This window comes from Triticum aestivum, chromosome 5B, assembly GCF_018294505.1.
Source record: "Triticum aestivum cultivar Chinese Spring chromosome 5B, IWGSC CS RefSeq v2.1, whole genome shotgun sequence".
NCBI classification, from domain to species: Eukaryota; Viridiplantae; Streptophyta; class Magnoliopsida; order Poales; family Poaceae; genus Triticum; species Triticum aestivum.
The window spans coordinates 707,045,595-707,066,226 of record NC_057807.1 but is presented as its reverse complement, the minus strand read 5'-3'; the positions used below and the strand labels follow the sequence as shown (position 1 = coordinate 707,066,226).

General features: G+C 43.5%; 1 protein-coding gene across 9 annotated transcripts; it reads right to left on the bottom strand.

The window, feature by feature from the left end:
• Window positions 1-1,794: 1,794 nt before the first annotated feature.
• On the bottom strand, window positions 1,795-9,234 carry LOC123114435 (protein YIPF7). Of its 9 annotated transcripts, none has more exons than XM_044535911.1 (5): window positions 8,020-9,234; window positions 5,261-7,896; window positions 3,485-5,189; window positions 3,262-3,338; window positions 1,795-2,578 (listed from the first exon to the last, which is right to left on the bottom strand). In XM_044535911.1, the coding sequence occupies exon 1, from the start codon at window positions 8,671-8,673 to the stop codon at window positions 8,035-8,037; it is 639 nt and encodes a 212-aa protein (XP_044391846.1). In that variant the 5' UTR covers window positions 8,674-9,234; the 3' UTR covers window positions 1,795-2,578; window positions 3,262-3,338; window positions 3,485-5,189; window positions 5,261-7,896; window positions 8,020-8,034. The 9 variants fall into 9 exon arrangements, with proteins under 9 accessions (XP_044391846.1, XP_044391849.1, XP_044391847.1 ...); XM_044535914.1 differs by having other exon boundaries at window positions 1,795-2,570; XM_044535912.1 differs by having other exon boundaries at window positions 4,449-5,189.
• Window positions 9,235-20,632: the final 11,398 nt, after the last annotated feature.

The window sequence follows — 20,632 nt, the reverse complement described above, 5'->3', positions numbered from 1 at the left end:
TGGGACCTCCAGAGCACGCCTGCATCATGAAACAGACCAGCTCGGCAGCAGCCACTCACGCGACCGTGGCACCCAGTCCAGCAGCACACGGCGCCTGCGCACATCCAGCATGGCCGGCAACATCCGCCAGCTCGGTTGCGTGCACGCCTGCACGTCACATGCGGCTCACCGGGCTGCACGCATGGCCAGCACGGCCTGCAGCGGCGCTATGGCTGCACGCCGCCGATGCTCCCGCGGCTACGGCGACATCCTAGCATGCCCGCAGGGCCCACAGGTACGTCCAACGCAAACGCTAGCACAATAGGCCAGGCCCCAGTGGGCACGGCGGCATCAAGCTTCGGCTCGGCCGCGGTATGACCCGGCACACTCACGCTCTATCCCCAGTGTGCAAGAGCTCTGGCCCGGGCAGGTGAGACCGACGAGCACGAGCTCCATCCCCGATGGGCTCGAGCTCCATCCGCCTCCTTTGCCCATGTCGTCGCCGCCGCGAAGCACCATCTCCTCCGCTCGTGTTCGTTGCCTCAATAGAGAGAGGAGTGGGTGGTCGCATGTGAGATATTCTGAGATGGCTACGATGTGGAGTAAGGTGCATTGGCTTGTCCGGCCACTCTCATATTGCCCCTAAATCTGGTCTCGCTTTTAGGTACGTAGGTCTTTTTTTATTGGACACGGGCGTTTCAGATGTTTAGAGATGAAATAGGGTGACACGTGAAAAATTCATAGAAACAATTAAAAAATAGTTTTATTCACTTACGGGTGGCCTTGGGTAATTTATTTCAACTTTATGCACAGTGTTCAAGACAGATGAAAAATTCAGGGAAGCAACTAAAGAAGTGTTTTTCTCATTTAGGGGTGCCGGGGTGGGAAATTTACTTGAACTTTAGGGGCGGTTTCGTTGACAGACGAAAAATTCAGTAAAACAACTAATGAAGAGTTTTTCACTTACGGGTGGCGGGTGGTTAAATTACTCCAACTTTAAGGGCAGTTTCAATGACAGATCAAAAAATTAGAGAAATAATTAATGAAGATTTTTTTTCACTCACGGGCGACATGGTGGGTAATTTACTTGAACTTTAGAGATGTTTTCAATGACAGCTGAAAAATATCAAAAAAGTAATTAAATAGAGTTTTTTTTCACTTACGGATGGTATAGTGGGTAATTTACTTCAACTTTATGGGTAGCTTAGAGTAGGTGGATGGACCAAAAAATGAGAGAAACGCACCGTCTTTTATATATTTTTTCATTTTCTAGTTCTGTTCTTGTTTGTTTTTTCTTCATTTTTCCTAGTTTTCTTTTCTTTTGCATTTTTATCTTTCTAATATGGTCAGCATTGTTAAAATACAAACAGAACATTTATTTAGTACAAATGCCCGTGCGTTGCAACGGGGCATGTATACTCTGTGCAACACCAATCAGTTGCAAAAAAGAAGTAATTTCGACAACATAACTTATCTGCAAAATAAAATAAAATGCAGCTGTCATAATAGTCCTATGGTGAAGGATAAATGAGGAAACTGACTTTGTTTCCTGCCATAATCTACTTACAGTGGCTCCAGGTCGACATACCCCCTGTATTTTAGTCGAGAACGACATACCCCTTGAAACGTGTTTCCTGAACATGTTGAATGCATCCGTTACAACCCGGCCCGATACAGCTATCACTACAAAAAGGATGGCACAACTCATGATTGGGCAATATAAAGCAGGACTTTATCATTGGTACAAGCCAAGCCACATGTTAGTATGAAATCTCGAGAAGATTATTTCAGAAAAGTAAAAATAATACTGTAGGATTTAAGCAAGGTGCACTATCAATTCATAAATAGTACCCAGATGCCTACTAAAGTTAAATCGGATCAATAAATCATCTAGCAAAAATCCTTAAACATTACACCTTTTCATCATTTGCCAGTTCAATTATGAAAAAACAAATCATCAACAGATGATATGAAATAGTAACAGTATGCTGCTTTTGGGCTATAGTTTTTGCAGCTGATGGAGCAAGTGCAGAAGATACCCAACACTCCACACGGCAAGGCACATCTTGTTCCCTATTTCAGCTTTTGGACTAAGACCACAGAGAGAGACCCGTCGTTCATGGCAAGAACTGTCCTGGCAAGGATTGAAAATATTCAAGGCCCTACAATGCCGATGGAACCAAGTGCTAGCTAAATCTGTCTTCTAATATAATGAATGCCTGAATGCAATGCCCTAATCACGGAGCAGCAACTTTTGAATGTGATATATTCCTCGTGTGGAGGTGGCAGATTAGCCTGCCACGCCGCCAACGACGTCTGAGCTCTATGCGAACTTGTGGGATCCTGGGGGAGTGAGCACCCAGGATAGTACAGCACCTATGCATACGCACACCAGTACAAGAAGTTCTCCCTCTGAAATGTCACAGACCAGCTGGTCGAGCCGCCGTTGACTGCCGAGCTCTCCTTCCACGCTGCCGCAGATCAGTCGGTCGTCCCGCCACCATTGACCGAGCTATCCATTCGTGCCGCTGCAGAGCAGCCTGCCACATCGCCGCGCCAAGCTCTTCAAACGACCCACCACATAACTTTGCCTTGTACACTAAGAATAGAATAGTTAGAAAATCAATTGGTTGTCAAGAAATAAACAAGCGATTGTCTTCTGTATATTACTTTCAGTTGTTCAATGAAGATGGCTGTGCATTGTGGAATTCCTCCACTCAAAATACTGGAATGCCCAAACTGAAGACCTAGACACCTAATAATTATTGTTCTTCACAAGTTTCAGGTCAAGACATTGTTGTAGCCCAAAATACTGGAATGCCCAAACTGAAGACCTAGACACATAACTTTGCCTTGTACCCACGCTGACGTTCTTGTAGCTTTGACAGTGTTGTTTACAGAATATTTTTGTAATGAGCGTGCATTTCCAGTTTCATATATTATGAAACCATAATATCCAAGGCTACAAAAAACCAAGCAGTCACGCTGCCGATACAGAAACATCACCGTGTCTCAACGACCATAAACTGGACCAACGAACTTGACCAACTACTGACTCTACTAAATCACGAATTCACCAACTAACTGACTCTAGAATCCAGGTAAGTTAGTTAGTCCAACAGGTGATTAAGAAACATATGTAGGTGTTTCCCTGCCACCATGAAACAGGACGAAAATTTAGGAGCGTAAATGATCATCGTGCGTAGTCTATGATTATAATCAAATAATCATCGTTCCCACGATGCAAGTTGGTTCCAGAACAATATTTATTATATTATGTACCTTGGTTAACGGGAGCAGCAACCCCCTCTGAGCAAGTTCAGTCAAAGCCAAGCAGCCTCTATGCCTAGAACCATCACCTTCAGTATTCAGAATGCACAAGTTAATTACTTTTAAGTAATTCAGTAACGCTAACTAAGAAAAGCTGCAATTTTGAAAGATAGAAAAGAAGCTACAAAACTCTTCAAATAAACAAAGGGTGCTTTGAAGTGTATATGTTATGTACCTAGACAACATCATACACAATAATTCCGCTTCCACCTGTTTAAGATTATACTCAAAACAACTTAACACATGTGGACATGAGTCACACAAAGATATGTCGAGCTAGAATTTTCAAGATATGTTGCGGCTTGGCCCACAAAACAGAGTATCAGAGAATAAATTATACCTCCGACAAAGCAATTTGGGGTAATAAACAATATTTAGTACTGCAGAAATACGCACTCAGCATGCCCATAAAACAATTGGTACTCTTACCCCCGCATAATTTGTGTAGGATGACAATAAAAATTCACCAAGAATAAGACTAATTAATTAAGCAAAGAAGTAGCGATCAACTCAATTTCTGCCCTCTAGTCAGTATCAACATTTTGCCAGTCAAAAGAGCAAGTCAGTCTTCAAACAACACAATGACATATTATCTACTACGAACTTCTAGATTTAATAATGGAGCACCCCCCCACATAAAAGATGATAATTATAAAAGTTTCTATTTTCTTCAAAGTAATATAGAATAAGCTTGTACACAGTAAGAAATAGTTCAAATATTTCACTCAGGGCAATAAATTATATTAACATGATTTTGTGCGCATTCAAGCAAGGCATGCACCCCTGTCAGCTGCTCTTACAAAGTGATATAAAGATGATTTAGGATATATGCCAGTACTTTATTTTTGAGCCTATAGAGAAATCAGATCAACCTCAGAGCAATACAAAGAGACCATAGATATACACCAAGATGTTTGAGATAATGTGGGAATTTTTACAGTTTGTACTCCTTACAATGGACAGAGAAATATAGAAATACATGCCACTTGCGTTGGAATTGGTTAACCTAGCATTATAAATCTGTAATCTTGATGCAGAACAAAATCTAAAGCTAGCTGAGCAGGCCCATCTGATGCCCCGCTGGCTAGCTTTCTTTTACCATGGAGGTACCGCATGTTCAATATAGAATTTTGGTTTACCTGCATTCGCCTTTAGCCACACTGGTCGCGTGATGAATGAAATCAGCAACCGGGTGGCTAAGATGCTTAGTTGCTCAATAACTAAATTCGTGCATGACCATGGGAAACATCCAAAATCCCAAATCATTGTGTACTCTGTAGGCTTCTTTCCCCAAAAAATCTGATAAACATGTACACGTGTTTCTTCTCTGAAAAACTGAAAACATACAAACGAATGCTTCTAGATAATTGTTTTAGAGATGTTAAATAAAAAGAAATCTACTCGTACGAATTTACATAGAAAGTTTGAAATCTCCATTGCCGTTTGGTAACAACACAAGCCACACCTCAAACCTTGGGGCACACATATTCTGCTGCAGGCTCAAACAGAAATTGGCTTTAAGGGACGGGAAGGCTCAAACCTTGGGGAAAATTGCCAATAGAAAATTATGATTTCCTTTATCTACATTGGATGCTGACCAAATTCACTATCCTCTAAATATCGTGGCCATCCTCAAAAGATGCGCCTGCTGGGGAGTCCACTGGGAACCCAGAGCCTGCTCCTTGTCCTGTGGTTGTGCATCCCGTCACCCAATGTGTATGTTCATGAGGAAGGGACGGGAAGGGGAGGGGATAGGATGGGGACAAGATAAAACCTTGAGGAGCTGCAGGTCCATGGGGTCCTTCACATCTCCGTGAAGAAGCGCTTGACGGCGGCGACCGTGGTGGATGGGGAACTCCCATGGCGTGCTTCATCTGCATCTGCAGCAGAGGATATGAAGAGAAGGTGAGGTGTGGGAGTGGCAGATCCTGGCCAAGAAGGAAGGACGAACCTGGGGCTGCCGGAGATGCGCCGACGAAGCTTTGCCCGAAACCCTAGCCACGAGGGTTTGGTTGCGAGCGGACGGTAGAGGTCGGGAGCGGAGAATATGGCCGGAGGGGAGGGATGGACGGACCGTGGGGAGCTCCGGGGCGTGCTGCGCGGCGCCGGAGCTCGCCGGAGAAGCGAGCGGCGTGGGCAGCGGCGGCTTCGTGGGCGAGAGGGAGAGGAGGCGAGCCCGGTCGTGTGTATTTTTTTTTACAAATTTGCTTGGATCGCGGGTTGAATACCCCAAATCACAAGGTCTTTTTTGCATAAACGAAACGTTTTTCTAGATAAGCCACTTAAAATAGGACTGCGGGTTAATTTCTCAGAACCGAAGGGAGTTTTGTGCAAAAAAGCCGACGACGAAGCGATCGCTGGTTTATCTCTACTCCTAATGGAGCAGTTGGTAGGATTGCGTCCACGGTTTATTTTCGTCTGGTTATATTTCGTCTGGTTTATTTTCGTCCGGTTTATTTTCGTCTCATATCCCACCACCATATCTCTTCACATTGATTTTTTTACCCTCACAATAAAAACTTTCCTAACTTTTCCAAAGTTTCCTAACTAGACACGTTATAAACGGGCATGTACCGATAGCACGTTATCAATTAATAAAATTTTGTTTTATGACAATCAATTCCAAATCCTAATTTTCCTAATGCATCGATCTTTGCCTTTTTAAGTAGTTATTTTGATAGGGAGGGTTTAGCCACGAAAATCATCCCTCCATCATCGGCTGCATCCCTCACCCACGTCGCTGTTGCAGGATCTTCATCCGTCATCCTGAGCAATTGGGGCGGCGATGCGGGCGAGCTTCACGATAGTGGGGAGGACCAGGCTGCGGTGAAGGCAGGTCATGCGCTCCTCACGCTCCACGAACGGAACCTGCGCACGGAGGCGGTAGCGCGGGGTGGCAGCCGGCAATGAGGCGGCCGCGCTACGTGACGAGCTACGGGTCCCCCTTTGTGATGTTTTGGCATCGCTCCTTCATCGCACATCCTCAGGTTCCTCTTGCCCTTCCCTTCCTCTGTCCTCCTCTCCCATCTCTATGCTTTCACGTGCATCCAGTTTTGATTCCTCGTGTGATATATACCAAACATAGGTACGTCAATTCACTTCCTTCCCTTCCCTTCGTCCCTCGGTCCCACGCTCATGGCGCTGAAGTGGTGGCAACAGGTGATGGCGGTGGTGTCGCTGATGGCGGCGAGGACAGCATGTGGCAGCTCCCGAAGCATGAACACGACCGCACCTCGGGCCTGCCGTCTGCCAAGATATGGGTGAGTTCTCGTGCTGCCAACCATAAACCCTCATGTCCTACAAATTCCTCAAACCCTACCGTCTTGATCCCGTCCACGCTCTGATCCAAAGGAAGATGCAGCTCTGGCCGATTGACAATGGAGGTTTGGGATCCTTCCTCTCAACACCCACTCCTGGAAGAATCAGCGGTGCGCCACGCCGATTGAACCCCGTCGAGATCACTCGCCAAGATTGCTATTCTGAAGTTTATTGTAAAGAAAGTGAAGAGTGAGACAGGATCCGTTTATTTTCAACCGGTTTATTTTCAACCGGTTTATTTCCATCAAATTACCCCCACCCCCACGCCCACCCACCGAAACGCGCCCAGCGAACCGGGGAGAGATCCATTGATTTGGCTAAGGTAGGAAAGAATCTATTATTTGTTTGCTAAAGCAAATTGCATTAATGGGAGAGATCCGTTGATTTGGCTAAGGTAGGAAAGAATCTATTATTTGTTTGCTAAAGCAAATTGCATTAATGAAAGAGATCCGTTGATTTGGCTAAGATAGGCAAGAATCTATTATTTGTTTTCTAAAGAAAATTGCATTAATGAGAGAGATTTGTTGATTTGGCTAAGATAGGCGGTTTTGAGTAAAGTTATCTTTACTGTAGACATATAATGACAATTAATCAAGTATCAACATCATTGCATGCTTATTGTGTGGAATGTGTGTCCCAATGTTGACAGAAGGTATAAAAAGATTGTCTTGGAATTATTATTGTCTTGGGAAGATATTGCCCTGAATTCTCATTTCTCATCAGAAATTTAGTATCCATTTTCGTTGATCTTATTTGCAACATGTACAAGTCAGTAATAATCTAAGGGGGTGCCCTACCGGAGAAGATTATGATAGTTGGACAAGAAACTTGGTACTGTCGTGTAAGGTAAAGGTAGGAGAAATAGGAGATAAAAGCATGCATGGTGGGAGAAGGAAGTCGAATGTCGCGTGGTAGCTCAGACATGGAGTGTGGAAGAAAGACAATGACAAGATGTATGTATCGACTAGATCATGACCATGAGATATCATCCCATAGAAATGACCTTTGACTCTCATGTCACATGAATTTTCTCTTTGTATATATATATTTGTTAATCCGTGGCAACGCACGGACACTTAGCTAGTTAGTAGGTAAAGATAAAGATAAAGATTATATTATTAGGTAAAAAGATAAAGATATACAGTGCCGTACAACCAGCGGAGTAGATCATCAATAGTTTTGTAGCATCACAGCAAAACCTCTCCAATGACTGATCAAAGGCAGTTGTACACTCCACATGGCAAAAGATTTCTGAGCATGATCTGCAGCCTATACACAAGGAGAAGGAACAAAATGAATAATGGACACCTAAAGAACAACGAATATCTGACAATAATAATAATAATAATAATAATAATAATAATAATGATGATGTTCTTGCATAATACCAACCAAAAACAGCTAGCATCAAAAGATGACGAGCAGGGAGAAGAGCATGAAGACGAGGAAGCACGGGTAGGCAACGATCCCCCGATGCCCATCGCCATGGCCGCTACAAGCTACCAGCAGCCTGCTGCAGACCCTTGTAGACCACAGCACGAACCCCATGCCCACCGCGAAGATGAGCCCGCCGCCCCGCGGCAGGAAGAGGGATACCGCCGAGAAGATGGTCATGGACATGATGGAGTATCCGAGCAGGCTGGCGCAACGGTAGAGGCTGAGGTCGCCACGGCCTCCTCGTCCCGGCGAGAGGAGCATGGAGGAGATGAAGTAGAGGAAGACTGACGCGGCGGTGGCCCAGCCGAGGACGATCCCGAAGTGGAGCTTCCCGGCCAGGAGCTGGAAGAACGCCAAGGAGAGTAGGATCAGCGCGGGGCCGGAGAGATCGGCTTCCGCGTGGAGGGACGGGTCCACGGAGCGGAGCGGGTGGAGGATGGAGACCGCCTTCCGCCAGATGAGGCCCGTGTCGATGTCGAGCTCCTCCAGAAGCGGCGGCTCATCGTCGAAGTTGACGGCGACGTTCCCGTTCCCGGGGATAGGATGGTGGGTCGGCGTGGCCTGGTTGAGTACCACCCCTTGGAAGAAGGGGAGGTATCTGTTCACCATGGCTGCTGCGGTGGCGGCGAGGTTGCTTCCGCCTCGGCGAGGAAGAGATTCGGTCGGGGTGTCCAGCTCATCGAGAAGCGGCGGCTCGTCGTCCAAGTGCAGCAGCGGGTTCGAGGTGGAAGTCCAGGCGATAGTGTGCCGGCGCTAGGTCGGAGTGGAGGGATTGAAGACCACCCGTGGGAAGGTGCGGTCCGCCATAGGGCCGCCGCGGCTGGCGACGGCGAGGGTTCCGGTCGATCGTGGCGTGTATGGATCGGAAACTAACGAGTGAAGGCTCTGTTTTTTCCTTCGGGAGAAGGAGAAGGAGCGAAGACTCACACGCGGGGGTACACATATATAGCTTGCTGGCTAAAAGCCGGCCGGATCGGAAACAAGGAACGGGACGATCTAATTTGCTGGATGACGCACGCACTTTTCCTTGTTCGCCATGGCTAGCTGCGGCCGCGGCGAGGGTTCCGAGATTCGATCCGACGTGGTGTCTGGAAATTAAGTTGTCTTTTTCTTCTTTCCTAAGTAATCATATAGCTAAGGAAACTATGTATCGAAGGAAAGGAATCCGTTAGCTAAAAGAAATAACAAAGGAGTCCTTGTACTGCTAGTACTAGCAGTCTTGATCGTAGTACAACTCTTCCTCGACCATTGAAGACGATGATCTCAACCGATTTTCAAGCCCTATGACTCTCCTAAAAGTTAGGACGCTCACACGTGTGGTGGAAACAACATCGGCCACATGCCCTATAACACACAGATTGCGCCATGTCACCGCACGTGCATATGGAAATCTTTTTGAATTTCTAGTTTTTAAAATATTTTATCTCTTAAATAAAAAATCTGATTGAAGATCCGTTTTAAAAATACTAAAATTGGCATGATCTATAAACTGAAATTGCCACATGGCAACTTTAGTGTAAACACTATCGCAAATACAGTGTAAACATCATAGCAACTTTTGGCCCAAAAAAATTCGTCGAAACATATTAACATGGAATCTAGTTTTGAAGATCTCGTCGAGACGGTTTTAATGGTGAAAATGGATTTTTTTAATTAGAAGATAAAACATTTTTAAGCCGAAAATTAAAAAAAAAATTCGCTGATGACATCTGTTTTGACGTGGAAAATGGATGATAATGAAGGCATTTGGGCCATATTGCTTCGTGCCACACGTGTGGGCGTTACCATTTGAGAAAAGTTATACTACTCCCTCTAGTTCAATACTTTTGGACCATAGTAACTCTGCATGCAAACACTCTGTACACATGCATGTGGATGTGGCTGCACCTCCCGTCAACAGTTGAGGGTAATGTCATTTAGCTCACGCGCACTACATTGTGAGTTCTAGCCAAAAACAAATACGCATTACATATGGGAATGGAGGGTGTACTAATTAATACCTCGTTTTCCAAAAGCCCGTTGGATAATTTTGTTCATTATCAAAGGTGAAAGCCCATATTATTTTTTATGAAAGGCAACAACTAAATTTTTTCCCGCAGAACTCGAAAGTTGAAAGTGCAGTAGATGACAGCTCATGTATAATATAGAAACTGCAATTTTTTTAAACAACTATAAGTCCCATATTTACAGAAGCTAGTGGTTTGTATTCACAAAGTTTTGCGGGCATATATCTTTTGTTGAAAGCGGATGGCGCATATCTTTGATAGTGTTGCTGTTATGGAAAAACGTCAAACTGCCGGGAGCATAGCTGATGCTGCAATGGAGCATCATTGGTGCTAGCTACAATGGAACATCGTCAGACGACTTGAACAATGTAAATGCTGCAATGGAACATCACCGGCCCGACGGACGGATCATTTCTGGTGTTGCAATGGGGATTTGCAGCATCACCCTTGCCGCGAGGTGTCACCAGAGATGCGATGCTATGATGCACCACCAAACTATCGGACCGCACTATGCTATGATGGAGATGCGATAGAGCATCAATGGGCCGCTAGTACTGCGATGGCGGCCTGCTATGAGTGACAATCGACGATTTTACGAACTGGGCAACGATGCACTGCCGTCAGGGGTAGGTTTGGCGATGAGTTCCAACTGCAGAGAACACAGTACTTCATGGTCGGGGCTCGGGGGTCGTGCAGACCATGAATTGCGTCAGAGAAACAATCTTACGGTTGTGGCCCCTTCCATTGGACGGTGCACATGGCGACTGATCCCGCGTGGGGGTTTAGTTGGATGATGCTTAGCATCCGCCTTTTCCAAAATACAAGTAGACATTTTTTTAGAAGGTTAAAGCCCATATTATGTTTTACAAAAGCAAACAACTTCTTTCTTTCCCGCACATCTTGAATGTTTTTTTGACAAAAAACAACATAGAGGCAGAGACTCACATACACACATACACTCACCCCTATGGGTTCACGCACACACGCCCTAACCCTATAAGTACTTCTGAGAGACTAAGTCGGCATGTCCTTGAGATTAATAAAGATGCTACATGTGCCTCGCTGAAATCCTAAAATAAATTCAGATTTCGTTTGCAATTAACTATAAAAACATATACAAAATTTGGCGAGCAAAAGATGAAATCTTCCTATTTGTTTTTCACTGAAATTCAAAAGCTAATTTTCTTTAATAATGTCCTAGATAACATATTTTCAAATATAATGGCGATTTTATCCTGAAAGCCATTTCTGGAAGCTGAAAGTTACTTTTTCCTAACTTTTTGAAAGTTAAAACCTCATTATTAATGGAAGTCCAATGGCACAGATTTTGATAATTAATACCTCATTTTCTAGGAGATCAGTTTATATATATCATAAAAAGGCAAAACACTACATTATTTTTAAAGAAGCCAACATTTCATATATATTTTTCACCCCCTCTCCACCGAAAGTTGGAAGTTTGTTTCTCAAAAGGTAGCCAAGTCACTCGTAATTCACTAGCTCATATAATCTGGAAAATAAATAAATTTGCCAACAACTTAAAAGCTTATATTATACAAATAGAAAGTTTGCGGGACATAAGCTCGCAAATCCATAAATTTTCCCACAAAATCAAAATCTCATTTTTTTTAAACAAATCCCAAAAGCTCAAAATCCAAAATTTTATAACTCTTTTTTGGAAACTTTAGGAATGATATCCTGATAGCTGGCGACTTATATCCTGGACGATTCTATTATTTTCAAAAAGTATAACAACGCATTTTCGAAAAGTTCAGAATCCATATCCTGAAAGTTGAAAATTCCATTTTTCTCAAAGTTGGTACCTCCCTAAATCTCACATTCTAAAAGTTTAATGCCTCATTTTCTAGTAGCTGAGGAAGCACATATCCAAAGCTGATGATGCAAGTTAGGAAAAGTTGAAAGTTCCAAAAAAATCCTAGAAGTTGATACCTATTTTATCGAGAAAGTTTAAAAGTTTACCTTCTTAGTATATTAAATCACTCTCGACAAGCCGAAACTATATCCCGACAGCTAATGACCCATTTTCCAAAAGTTCCTTTTTTGTATTATTTTTCCTCAGTACAAAATATTGCTTTTCTTCCAAATCCTCGTATTCTGGGCTCCAGCAACTTTGTGGTCCTCGCTTCGATGGGAACTGGTAATACGATATCAAATGGAGATAACAGAGCAACGATAGTTGAGTAAGCATGAAAATTGAGCAATTTATCTTATGATGGGAATGTGATTAAAATGCAAGTATTAGTGCCACTTGAGATATCTGGTGTTGATATTTAATGATGGTTTCGTGTCATATGTCCAAGTTTTCCATTAAGATACATGGACATCGTTTTGATGGTGCACCATGTTTTCCATTAAGACTGTCGAAAAGCTTATCACTAAGGAAAGCACAACAAAGTGATGGGAAGATGGACCTTGATAAAACTTGTCCTTATTTGCCATCGACCTACCACCTAACATCCATTGTCTTTCCACATATCACCATCAAAGCAACCGTGAAGCTTTTGAGACCATTTCTCTATGCCAAGATGGATGAATTGTTGTGTGGGAAATGTAACACGAACTGGGAACTTGTCTGACCAACAGTTCTGGAGGGATGGAATTCTTGTTGGAAATATGCCCTAGAGGCAATAATAAATTAGTTATTATTATATTTCCTTGTTCATGATAATCGTTTATTATCCATGCTATAATTGTATTGAAAGGAAACTCAGATACATGTGTGGGTACATAGACAACACCATGTCCCTAGTAAGCCTCTAGTTGACTAGCTCGTTGATCAATAGATGGTTACAGTTTCCTGACCATGGACATTGGCTGTCGTTGATAACGGGATCACATCATTAGGAGAATGATGTGATGGACAAGACCCAATCCTAAGCCTAGCACAAAGATCGTAGTTCGTATGCTAAAGGATTTCTAAATGTCAAGTATCATTTCCTTAGACCATGAGATTGTGCAACTCCCGGATACTGTAGGAATGCTTTGGGTGTACCAAACGTCACAATGTAACTGGGTGGCTATAAAGGTGCACTACAGGTATCTCCGAAAGTGTCTGTTGGGTTGGCATGAATCAAGACTGGGATTTGTCACTCCGGTTAACGGAGAGGTATCTCTGGGCCCACTCGGTAGGACATCATCATAATGTGCACAATGTGGCCAAGGGGTTGATCACGGGATGATGTGTTACGGAACGAGTAAAGAGACTTGCCGGTAACGAGATTGAACAAGGTATCGGGATACCGACGATCGAATCTCGGGCAAGTACAATACCGCTAGACAAAGGGAATTGTATACGGGATTGATTGAGTCCTTGACATCGTGGTTCATCCGATGAGATCATCGTGGAACATGTGGGAGCCAACATGGGTATCCAGATCCTGCAGTTGGTTATTGACCAGAGAACGTCTCGGTCATGTCTGCATGGTTCCCGAACCTGTAGGGTCTACACACTTAAGGTTCGATGACGCTAGGGTTATAAAGGAAATTTGTATGTGGTTAACGAATGTTCTTCGGAGTCCCGGATGAGATCCCGGACGTCACGAGGAGTTCCGGAATGGTCCGGAGGTAAATATTTATATATGGAAAGTCTTGTTTTGGTCGCCGGAAAAGTTTCGCGCATTATCGGTATTGTACCGGGAGTGCCGAAAGGGGTCCGGAGGTCCACCAGGGGTCCACCTGCCCCGGGGGGGGGGGGGGCACATGGGCTGTAGAGGTGTGCGCCTTGGCCTATATGGGCCAAGGGCACCAGCCCCAAGAGGCCCATGCGCCAAGAGATAAGGGAAAGGGAGAGTCCTAAAGGGGGAAGGCACCTCCTAGGTGCCTTGGGGAGGATGGACTCCTCCCTAGCAGCACCCTTCCTTGGAGGAAGGGCCAAGGCTGCGCCCCCCCCCCTCTCCCTTGCCCCTATATATAGTGGAGGGGAGGGAGGGCAGCCGCACCTGAAGCCCTGGTGCCTTCCTCCCTCCCGTGACACCTCCTCCTCTCCCGCAGGTGCTTGGCGAAGCCCTGCAGGATTGCCACGCTCCTCCACCACCACCACGCCGTTGTGCTGCTGCTGGATGGAGTCTTCCTCAACCTCTCCCTCTCTCCTTGCTGGATCAAGGCATAGGAGACGTCACCGGGCTGTACGTGTGTTGAACGCGGAGGTGCCGTCCGTTCGGCACTAGGATCTCCGGTGATTTGGATCACGACGAGTACGACTCCTTCAACCCCGTTCTCTTGAACGCTTCCGCTTAGAGATCTACAAGGGTATGTAGATGCACTCTCCTTCCCCTCGTTGCTGGTTTCTCCATAGATAGATCTTGGTGACACGTAGAATTTTTTTTAATTTCTGCTATGTTCCCCAACAGTGGCATCATGAGCTAGGTCTATTGCGTAGATTCTTTGCACAAGTAGAACACAAAGTAGTTGTGGGCGTTGATTTTGTTCAATATGCTTACCATTACTAGTCCAATCTTGTTTCGACGGTATTGTGGGATGAAGCAGCCCGGACTGACCTTACACGTACACTTACGTGAGACAGGTTCCACCGACTGACATGCACTTGGTGCATAAGGTGGCTAGCGGGTGCCAGTCTCTCCCACTTTAGTCGGAACGGATTCGATGAAAAGGGTCCTTATGAAGGGTAAATAGCAATTGGCATATCACGTTGTGGTTTTGCGTAGGTAAGAAACGTTCTTGCTAGAAACCCATAGCAGCCACGTAAAACATGCAAACAACAATTAGAGGACGGCTAACTTGTTTTTGCAGGGTATGCTATGTGATGTGATATGGCCAAGAAGAATGTGATGAATGATATGTGATGTATGAGATTGATCATGTTCTTGTAATAGGAATCACGACTTGCATGTCGATGAGTATGACAACCGGCAGGAGCCATAGGAGTTATCTTAATTTATTGTATGACATGCGTGTCATTGAATAACGCCATGTAATTACTTTACTTTTTTGCTAACCGGTAGCCATAGTAGTAGAAGTAATAAGTTGGCGAGACATCTTCATGGAGACACGATGATGGAGATCATGGTGTCATGCCGGTGACGATGATGATCATGGAGCCCCGAAGATGGAGATCAAAAGGAGAAAAATGATATTGGCCATATCATGTCACTATTTTGATTGCATGTGATGTTTATCATGTTTCTACATCTTATTTGCTTAGAACGACGGTAGTAAATAAAATGATCCCTCATTAAAATTTCAAAAAAGTGTTCCCCCTAATTGTGCACCGTTGCAAAAGTTCGTCGTTTCGAAGCACCACGTGATGATCGGGTGTGATAGATTCTTACGTTCACATACAACGGGTGTAAGCCAGATTTACACACGCGAAACACTTAGGTTAACTTGACGAGCCTAGCATGTACAGACATGGCCTCGGAACATAAGAGACCGAAAGGTCGAGCATGAGTCGTATGGAGGATACGATCAACATGAAGATGTTCACCGATGATGATTAGTCCGTCTCACGTGATGATCGGACACGGCCTAGTTGACTCGGTTTATGTAATCACTTAGATAAGTAGAGGGATGTCTATCTGAGTGGGAGTTCATGAGATGAACTTAATTATCCTGAACATAGTCAAAAGATCTTTGCAAATTAAGTCGTAAGCTCGCGCTTTAGTTCCACTGTTTAGATATGTTCCTAGAGAAAATATAGTTGAAAGTTGACAGTAGCGATTATGCGGACAGTAGAAAGCTTATGTCCTTAATGCACCGCCAAGTGTGCTGAACCCCAAACGTCGTCTGTGGATGTTGCGAACATCAGACATACACGTTTTGATGACTACATGATAGTTCGGTACTGTTAAATGGTTTAGAGTTGAGGCACCGAAGACATTTTTTGAAATGTTGCAGAACATATGAGATGTTTCGAGGGTTGAAATTGGGATTTCAGGCTCGTGCCCACGTCAAGAGGTATAAGACCTCCGAAGATTTTCTTAGCCTGCAAACTAAGGGAGAAAAGCTCAATCGTTGAGCTTGTGCTCAGATTGTCTGAGTGCAACAATCACTTGAATCGAGTGGGAGTTGATCTTACAGATGAGATAGTGATGTTTCTCCAAAGTCATTGCCACCAAGCTGCTAGAGCTTCGTGATGAACTATAACAAATTAGGGATAGATATGATGATCCTTGAGATATTCACGATGTTTGACACCGCGAAAGTAGAAATCAAGAAGGAGCATCAATTGTTGATGGTTAGTGAGACCACTAGTTTCAAGAAGGGCAAGGGCAAGAAGGGGCACTTCATGAAATGGCAAATCAGTTGCTGCTCCAGTGAAGAAACCCAAGGTTGAACCCAAACCCGAGACTAAGTGCTTCTGTAATAAGGGGAACAGCCACTGGAGCAGAATTACCCTAGATACTTGGTAGATAAGAAGGCTGGCAAGGTCGATAGAAGTATATTGGACATACATTATGTTAATGTGTACTTTACTAGTACTCCTAGTAGCACCAGGGTATTAGATACCGGTTCGGTTGCTAAGTGTTAGTAACTCGAAATAAAAGCTACGGAATAAACGGAGACTAGCTAAAGGTGAGCCGACAATATATGTTGGAAGTGTTTCCAAGTTTGATGTGATCAAACATCGCACACTCCCTCTACCATCAAGATTAGTATTAAACCTGAATAATTGTCATTTGGTGTTTGCGTTGAGCATAGACATGATTGGATTATGTCTATCGCAATACGGTTATTCATTTAAGGAGAATAATGGTTACTCTATTTATTTGAATAATACCTTCAATGGTCTTGCACCTAAAGGAATGGTTTATTGAATCTCGATCGTAGTGATACACATTTTCATGCCAAAAGATATAAGATAGTAATGATAGTACCACTTACTTGTGGCACTGCCATATAAGTCATATTGGTATAAAACGCATGAAGAAGCTCCATGTTGATGGATCTTTGGACTCACTCGTTTTTGAAAAGTTTGTGATAGGGGCAAAGGTGTCCCGTCTTTTGATGAGATGATGGATATCGCTTTGGTGGAAGTCGACTTTGACGATCCGACTACGAACGTGCGAGGACGTCGCGCCTTAGCAATCGCTAAACCAACTCCGAGAGGTTATTGACCACGCCGGAGCACGATCAACCTGACCACGAGGGTCTGTTTCCTGCGAGCAAACGAAGAACACGCAAGAAACTGAGATTGCAATCTGGATATTGCGAATATAAGATGAAAGCTTTATTGATCAAGGTGGGGGTCTGTGACGCCTTTGTCTGGTCGTTGAACACAAACGAAGTATGCGAAGTTGCAGCTATGGCGAACTTTAATCTAAACAAAACCCCCAAAGTCTAAACGGTGCCCTAAGGGCTGTATATATGGAAGAAGAGAGGGGGAATTTCGTGGCCCTTGGTGGAGGGGTCCGAAATCAACCCTATCTCTTGTTTCCCCACCCATACGGACTCTAAAAATAGCCTATACTAATGTATTTCGAAATTACATGGGCCTGGCCCAATAAAAAGGTGACGTAGCACCTATAATAGCCTCTGGAAGACATTTATGAAGTGGCATCTTGTATATTTCGTCCAAGGCTTCATGCACTCGTTATGGTGGCTTCAAAGACCTGAAATCATCACTCGTAACTCCGTTCTTGTTCCCCTTGCGCATGCCATCATCTCCATGCTTTCTCTTGCTCCAATGTTCATCCTTCTCCAAGCTAGGCCCTTCATTTGTAAGCAAAACAAATGTATCCAATTTAGGCAGCATCATATTCTCATGAACATTAGAATCATTACCAAGAAACGAAAGTACCTGGTAATTTAGTTGGCGTGCGCGAGCTCTAGTAATTGGTCCAGTATGTATAGCAGCAGGGGTTGTGGGTGTAACAATGGTATTGATGTCCTCATCATCCTCCCCTTCTTGAAATGAAGTCGTCCTCGACGGAAGTTCATCTTCCTCACCCAAATAAGGCTTCAAATCTGCAATGTTAAAAGTGGGACTAACCCCAAAATCTGTAGGCAGCTCAAGTTTGTATGCATTATCATTTATTTTCTCTAACACCTTAAAGGGACCATCAGCACGTGGCATTAGCTTTGATTTGCGCAAATCAGGAAATCTATCTTTATGCAAATGTAACCAAACAAGATCTCCAGGTGCAAACACAACATGTTTTCTACCCTTATCTCCAGCAAGTTTATATTTAGCATTCATACGCTCAATGTTTTCTTTAGTTAACTCATGCATTTTTAAAACCAATTCAGCATGTTGTTTAGCATCAAAATTAACCTTCTCCGAAGATGGAAGAGGCAACAAATCAATAGGTGCACGAGGTAGGAAACCATACACAACTTCAAAAGGGCACATCTTAGTAGTAGAATGCAATGAACGATTATAAGCAAATTCAATATGAGGCAAGCATTCCTCCCACATTTTCTTATTATTCTTCAAAATAGCCCTAAGCATAGTAGACAATGTTCTATTGACTACTTCAGTTTGTCCATCAGTTTGGGGGTGACAAGTAGTACTAAAAAGCAGTTTAGTCCCCAACTTAGCCCATAAACATCTCCAAAAGTGGCTAAGAAATTTAGTATCACGATCTGAAACAATAGTATTTGGCACACCATGCAAGCGAATAATTTCACGAAAGAACAAATCAGCAACATTAACAGCATCATCGCTTTTATGACATGGTATAAAGTGTGCCATTTTCGAGAATCTATCCACGACAACAAATATGCTACCCCTCCCCTTCTTTGTTCGAGGTAAACCTAAAACAAAGTCCATAGATATATCCTCCCAAGGAACACTAGGTACAGGCAAAGGCATATATAAACCATGAGGAATTGAGTCGTGACTTAGCTTTTTGACATGTAGTGCAGCGAGCAATAAAACGCTCAACATCCCGTCTCATATTTGGCCAAAAGAAATGTGTAGCAAGTACGTCCTCCGTCTTCTTCACGCCAAAGTGTCCCATTAATCCTCCTCCATGCGCCTCCTGCAACAACAAAAGACGAACAGAGCTAGCTGGAATGCATAGCTTGTTAGCACGAAACACAAATCCATCGTTAATGACGAACTTGTTCCACATTCTTCCTTCTTTACAATTCTGCATTACATCTTTAAAATCAGCATCATGCACATATTGATCTTTGATGGTCTCCAAACCAAATATTTTGAAGTCAAGTTGTGAAAGCATAGTATAGCGACGAGACAATGCATCAGCAATAACATTTTCTTTTCCCTTCTTGTGTTTAATGGCATAAGGGAAAGTCTCAATGAATTCAACCCATTTAGCATGTCTATGATTCAGTTTAGCTTGACTTTTAATATGTTTCAAAGATTCATGATCAGAATGTATAACAAATTCTTTGGGCCATAAATAATGTTGCCATGTTTCTAAAGTCCGAACAAGAGCATATAATTCTTTATCATAAGTAGAATAATTCAGACTAGGGCCCACTCAATTTCTCAGAAAAATATGCAACAGGTTTGCCATCTTGTAATAACACACCTCCTAATCCAATTCCACTAGCATCACATTCAAGCTCAAAAGTCTTATTAAAATCAGGAAGTTGGAGTAAAGGAGCATGTGTCAACTTATCTTTCAATACCGTGAAGGCTTCTTCCTGTGCGGTACCCCAAAGAAAAGGCACATCTTTCTTTGTAAGCTCATTGAGAGGTGCAGCAATGGTGCTGAAATCTCTCACAAAACGCCTATAGAATCCAGCGAGGCCAAGAAAACTCCTCACTTGTGTGACCATTTTGGGCCGCGGCCAACTCTCTATAGCATCAATCTTGGCTTTATCAACTTCAATTCCCTGTGGAGTAACAACATAGCCAAGAAAAGATACTCGGTCGGTGCAAAAGGTGCACTTCCCAAGGTTACCAAAAAAATGTGCATCAAGTAGAGCAATAAAAACAACACATAAATGTTCCAAATGTTCTTCCAAAGATCTGCTATAAATCAATATGTCATCAAAGTAAACTACCACAAATCGTCCAATGAAAGCACGTAAAACTTCGTTCATTAATCTCATGAAAGTACTAGGTGCATTAGTTAAACCAAAAGGCATGACTAACCACTCATATAATCCAAACTTAGTTTTAAATGCTGTTTTCCATTCATCTCCCAATTTCATATGAATTTGATGGTATCCACTATGCAAATCAACTTTGGAGAATATTGTAGAGCCACTCAATTCATCAAGCATATCATCTAGCCTAGGAATAGGATGACGATAACGAATAGTAATATTATTAATGCCTCTACAATCAACACACATACGTGATGTATCATCCTTTTTCGGCACTAGAATAATAGGAACAACACAAGGACTAAGGGATTCGCGTATATAACCTTTGTCGAGAAGCTCTTGTACTTGACGCATAATCTCCTTCATCTCCTCTGGATTGGTACGGTATGGCGCACGGTTTGGCAGTGAAGCACCGGGAATTAAGTCAATCTGATGCTCAATCCCTCGAATAGGCGGTAATCCCGGTGGCACGTCTTGTGGAAAGACTTCAGCGAACTCCTGCAAAATGTTAGTGACAGCAGTAGGCAAAGAGGAAGGCACGTTCTCGAATGAAAATAATGCCT

Bases quoted from the DNA above. Each gene is read 5' to 3' on its own strand.
- LOC123114435 (XM_044535907.1), bottom strand. From the start codon at position 5,563: ATGCAAAAAAGACCTTGTGATTTGGGGTATTCAACCCGCGATCCAAGC. The intron at 5,190-5,260 runs GTTCGTCCTTCC...CCTCTGCTGCAG, and splicing joins CGCATCTCCGGCAGCCCCAG to ATGCAGATGAAGCACGCCAT. The intron at 2,571-3,261 runs GTACATAATATA...TTAGTGTACAAG, and splicing joins TGCTGCTCCCGTTAACCAAG to GCAAAGTTATGTGGTGGGTC.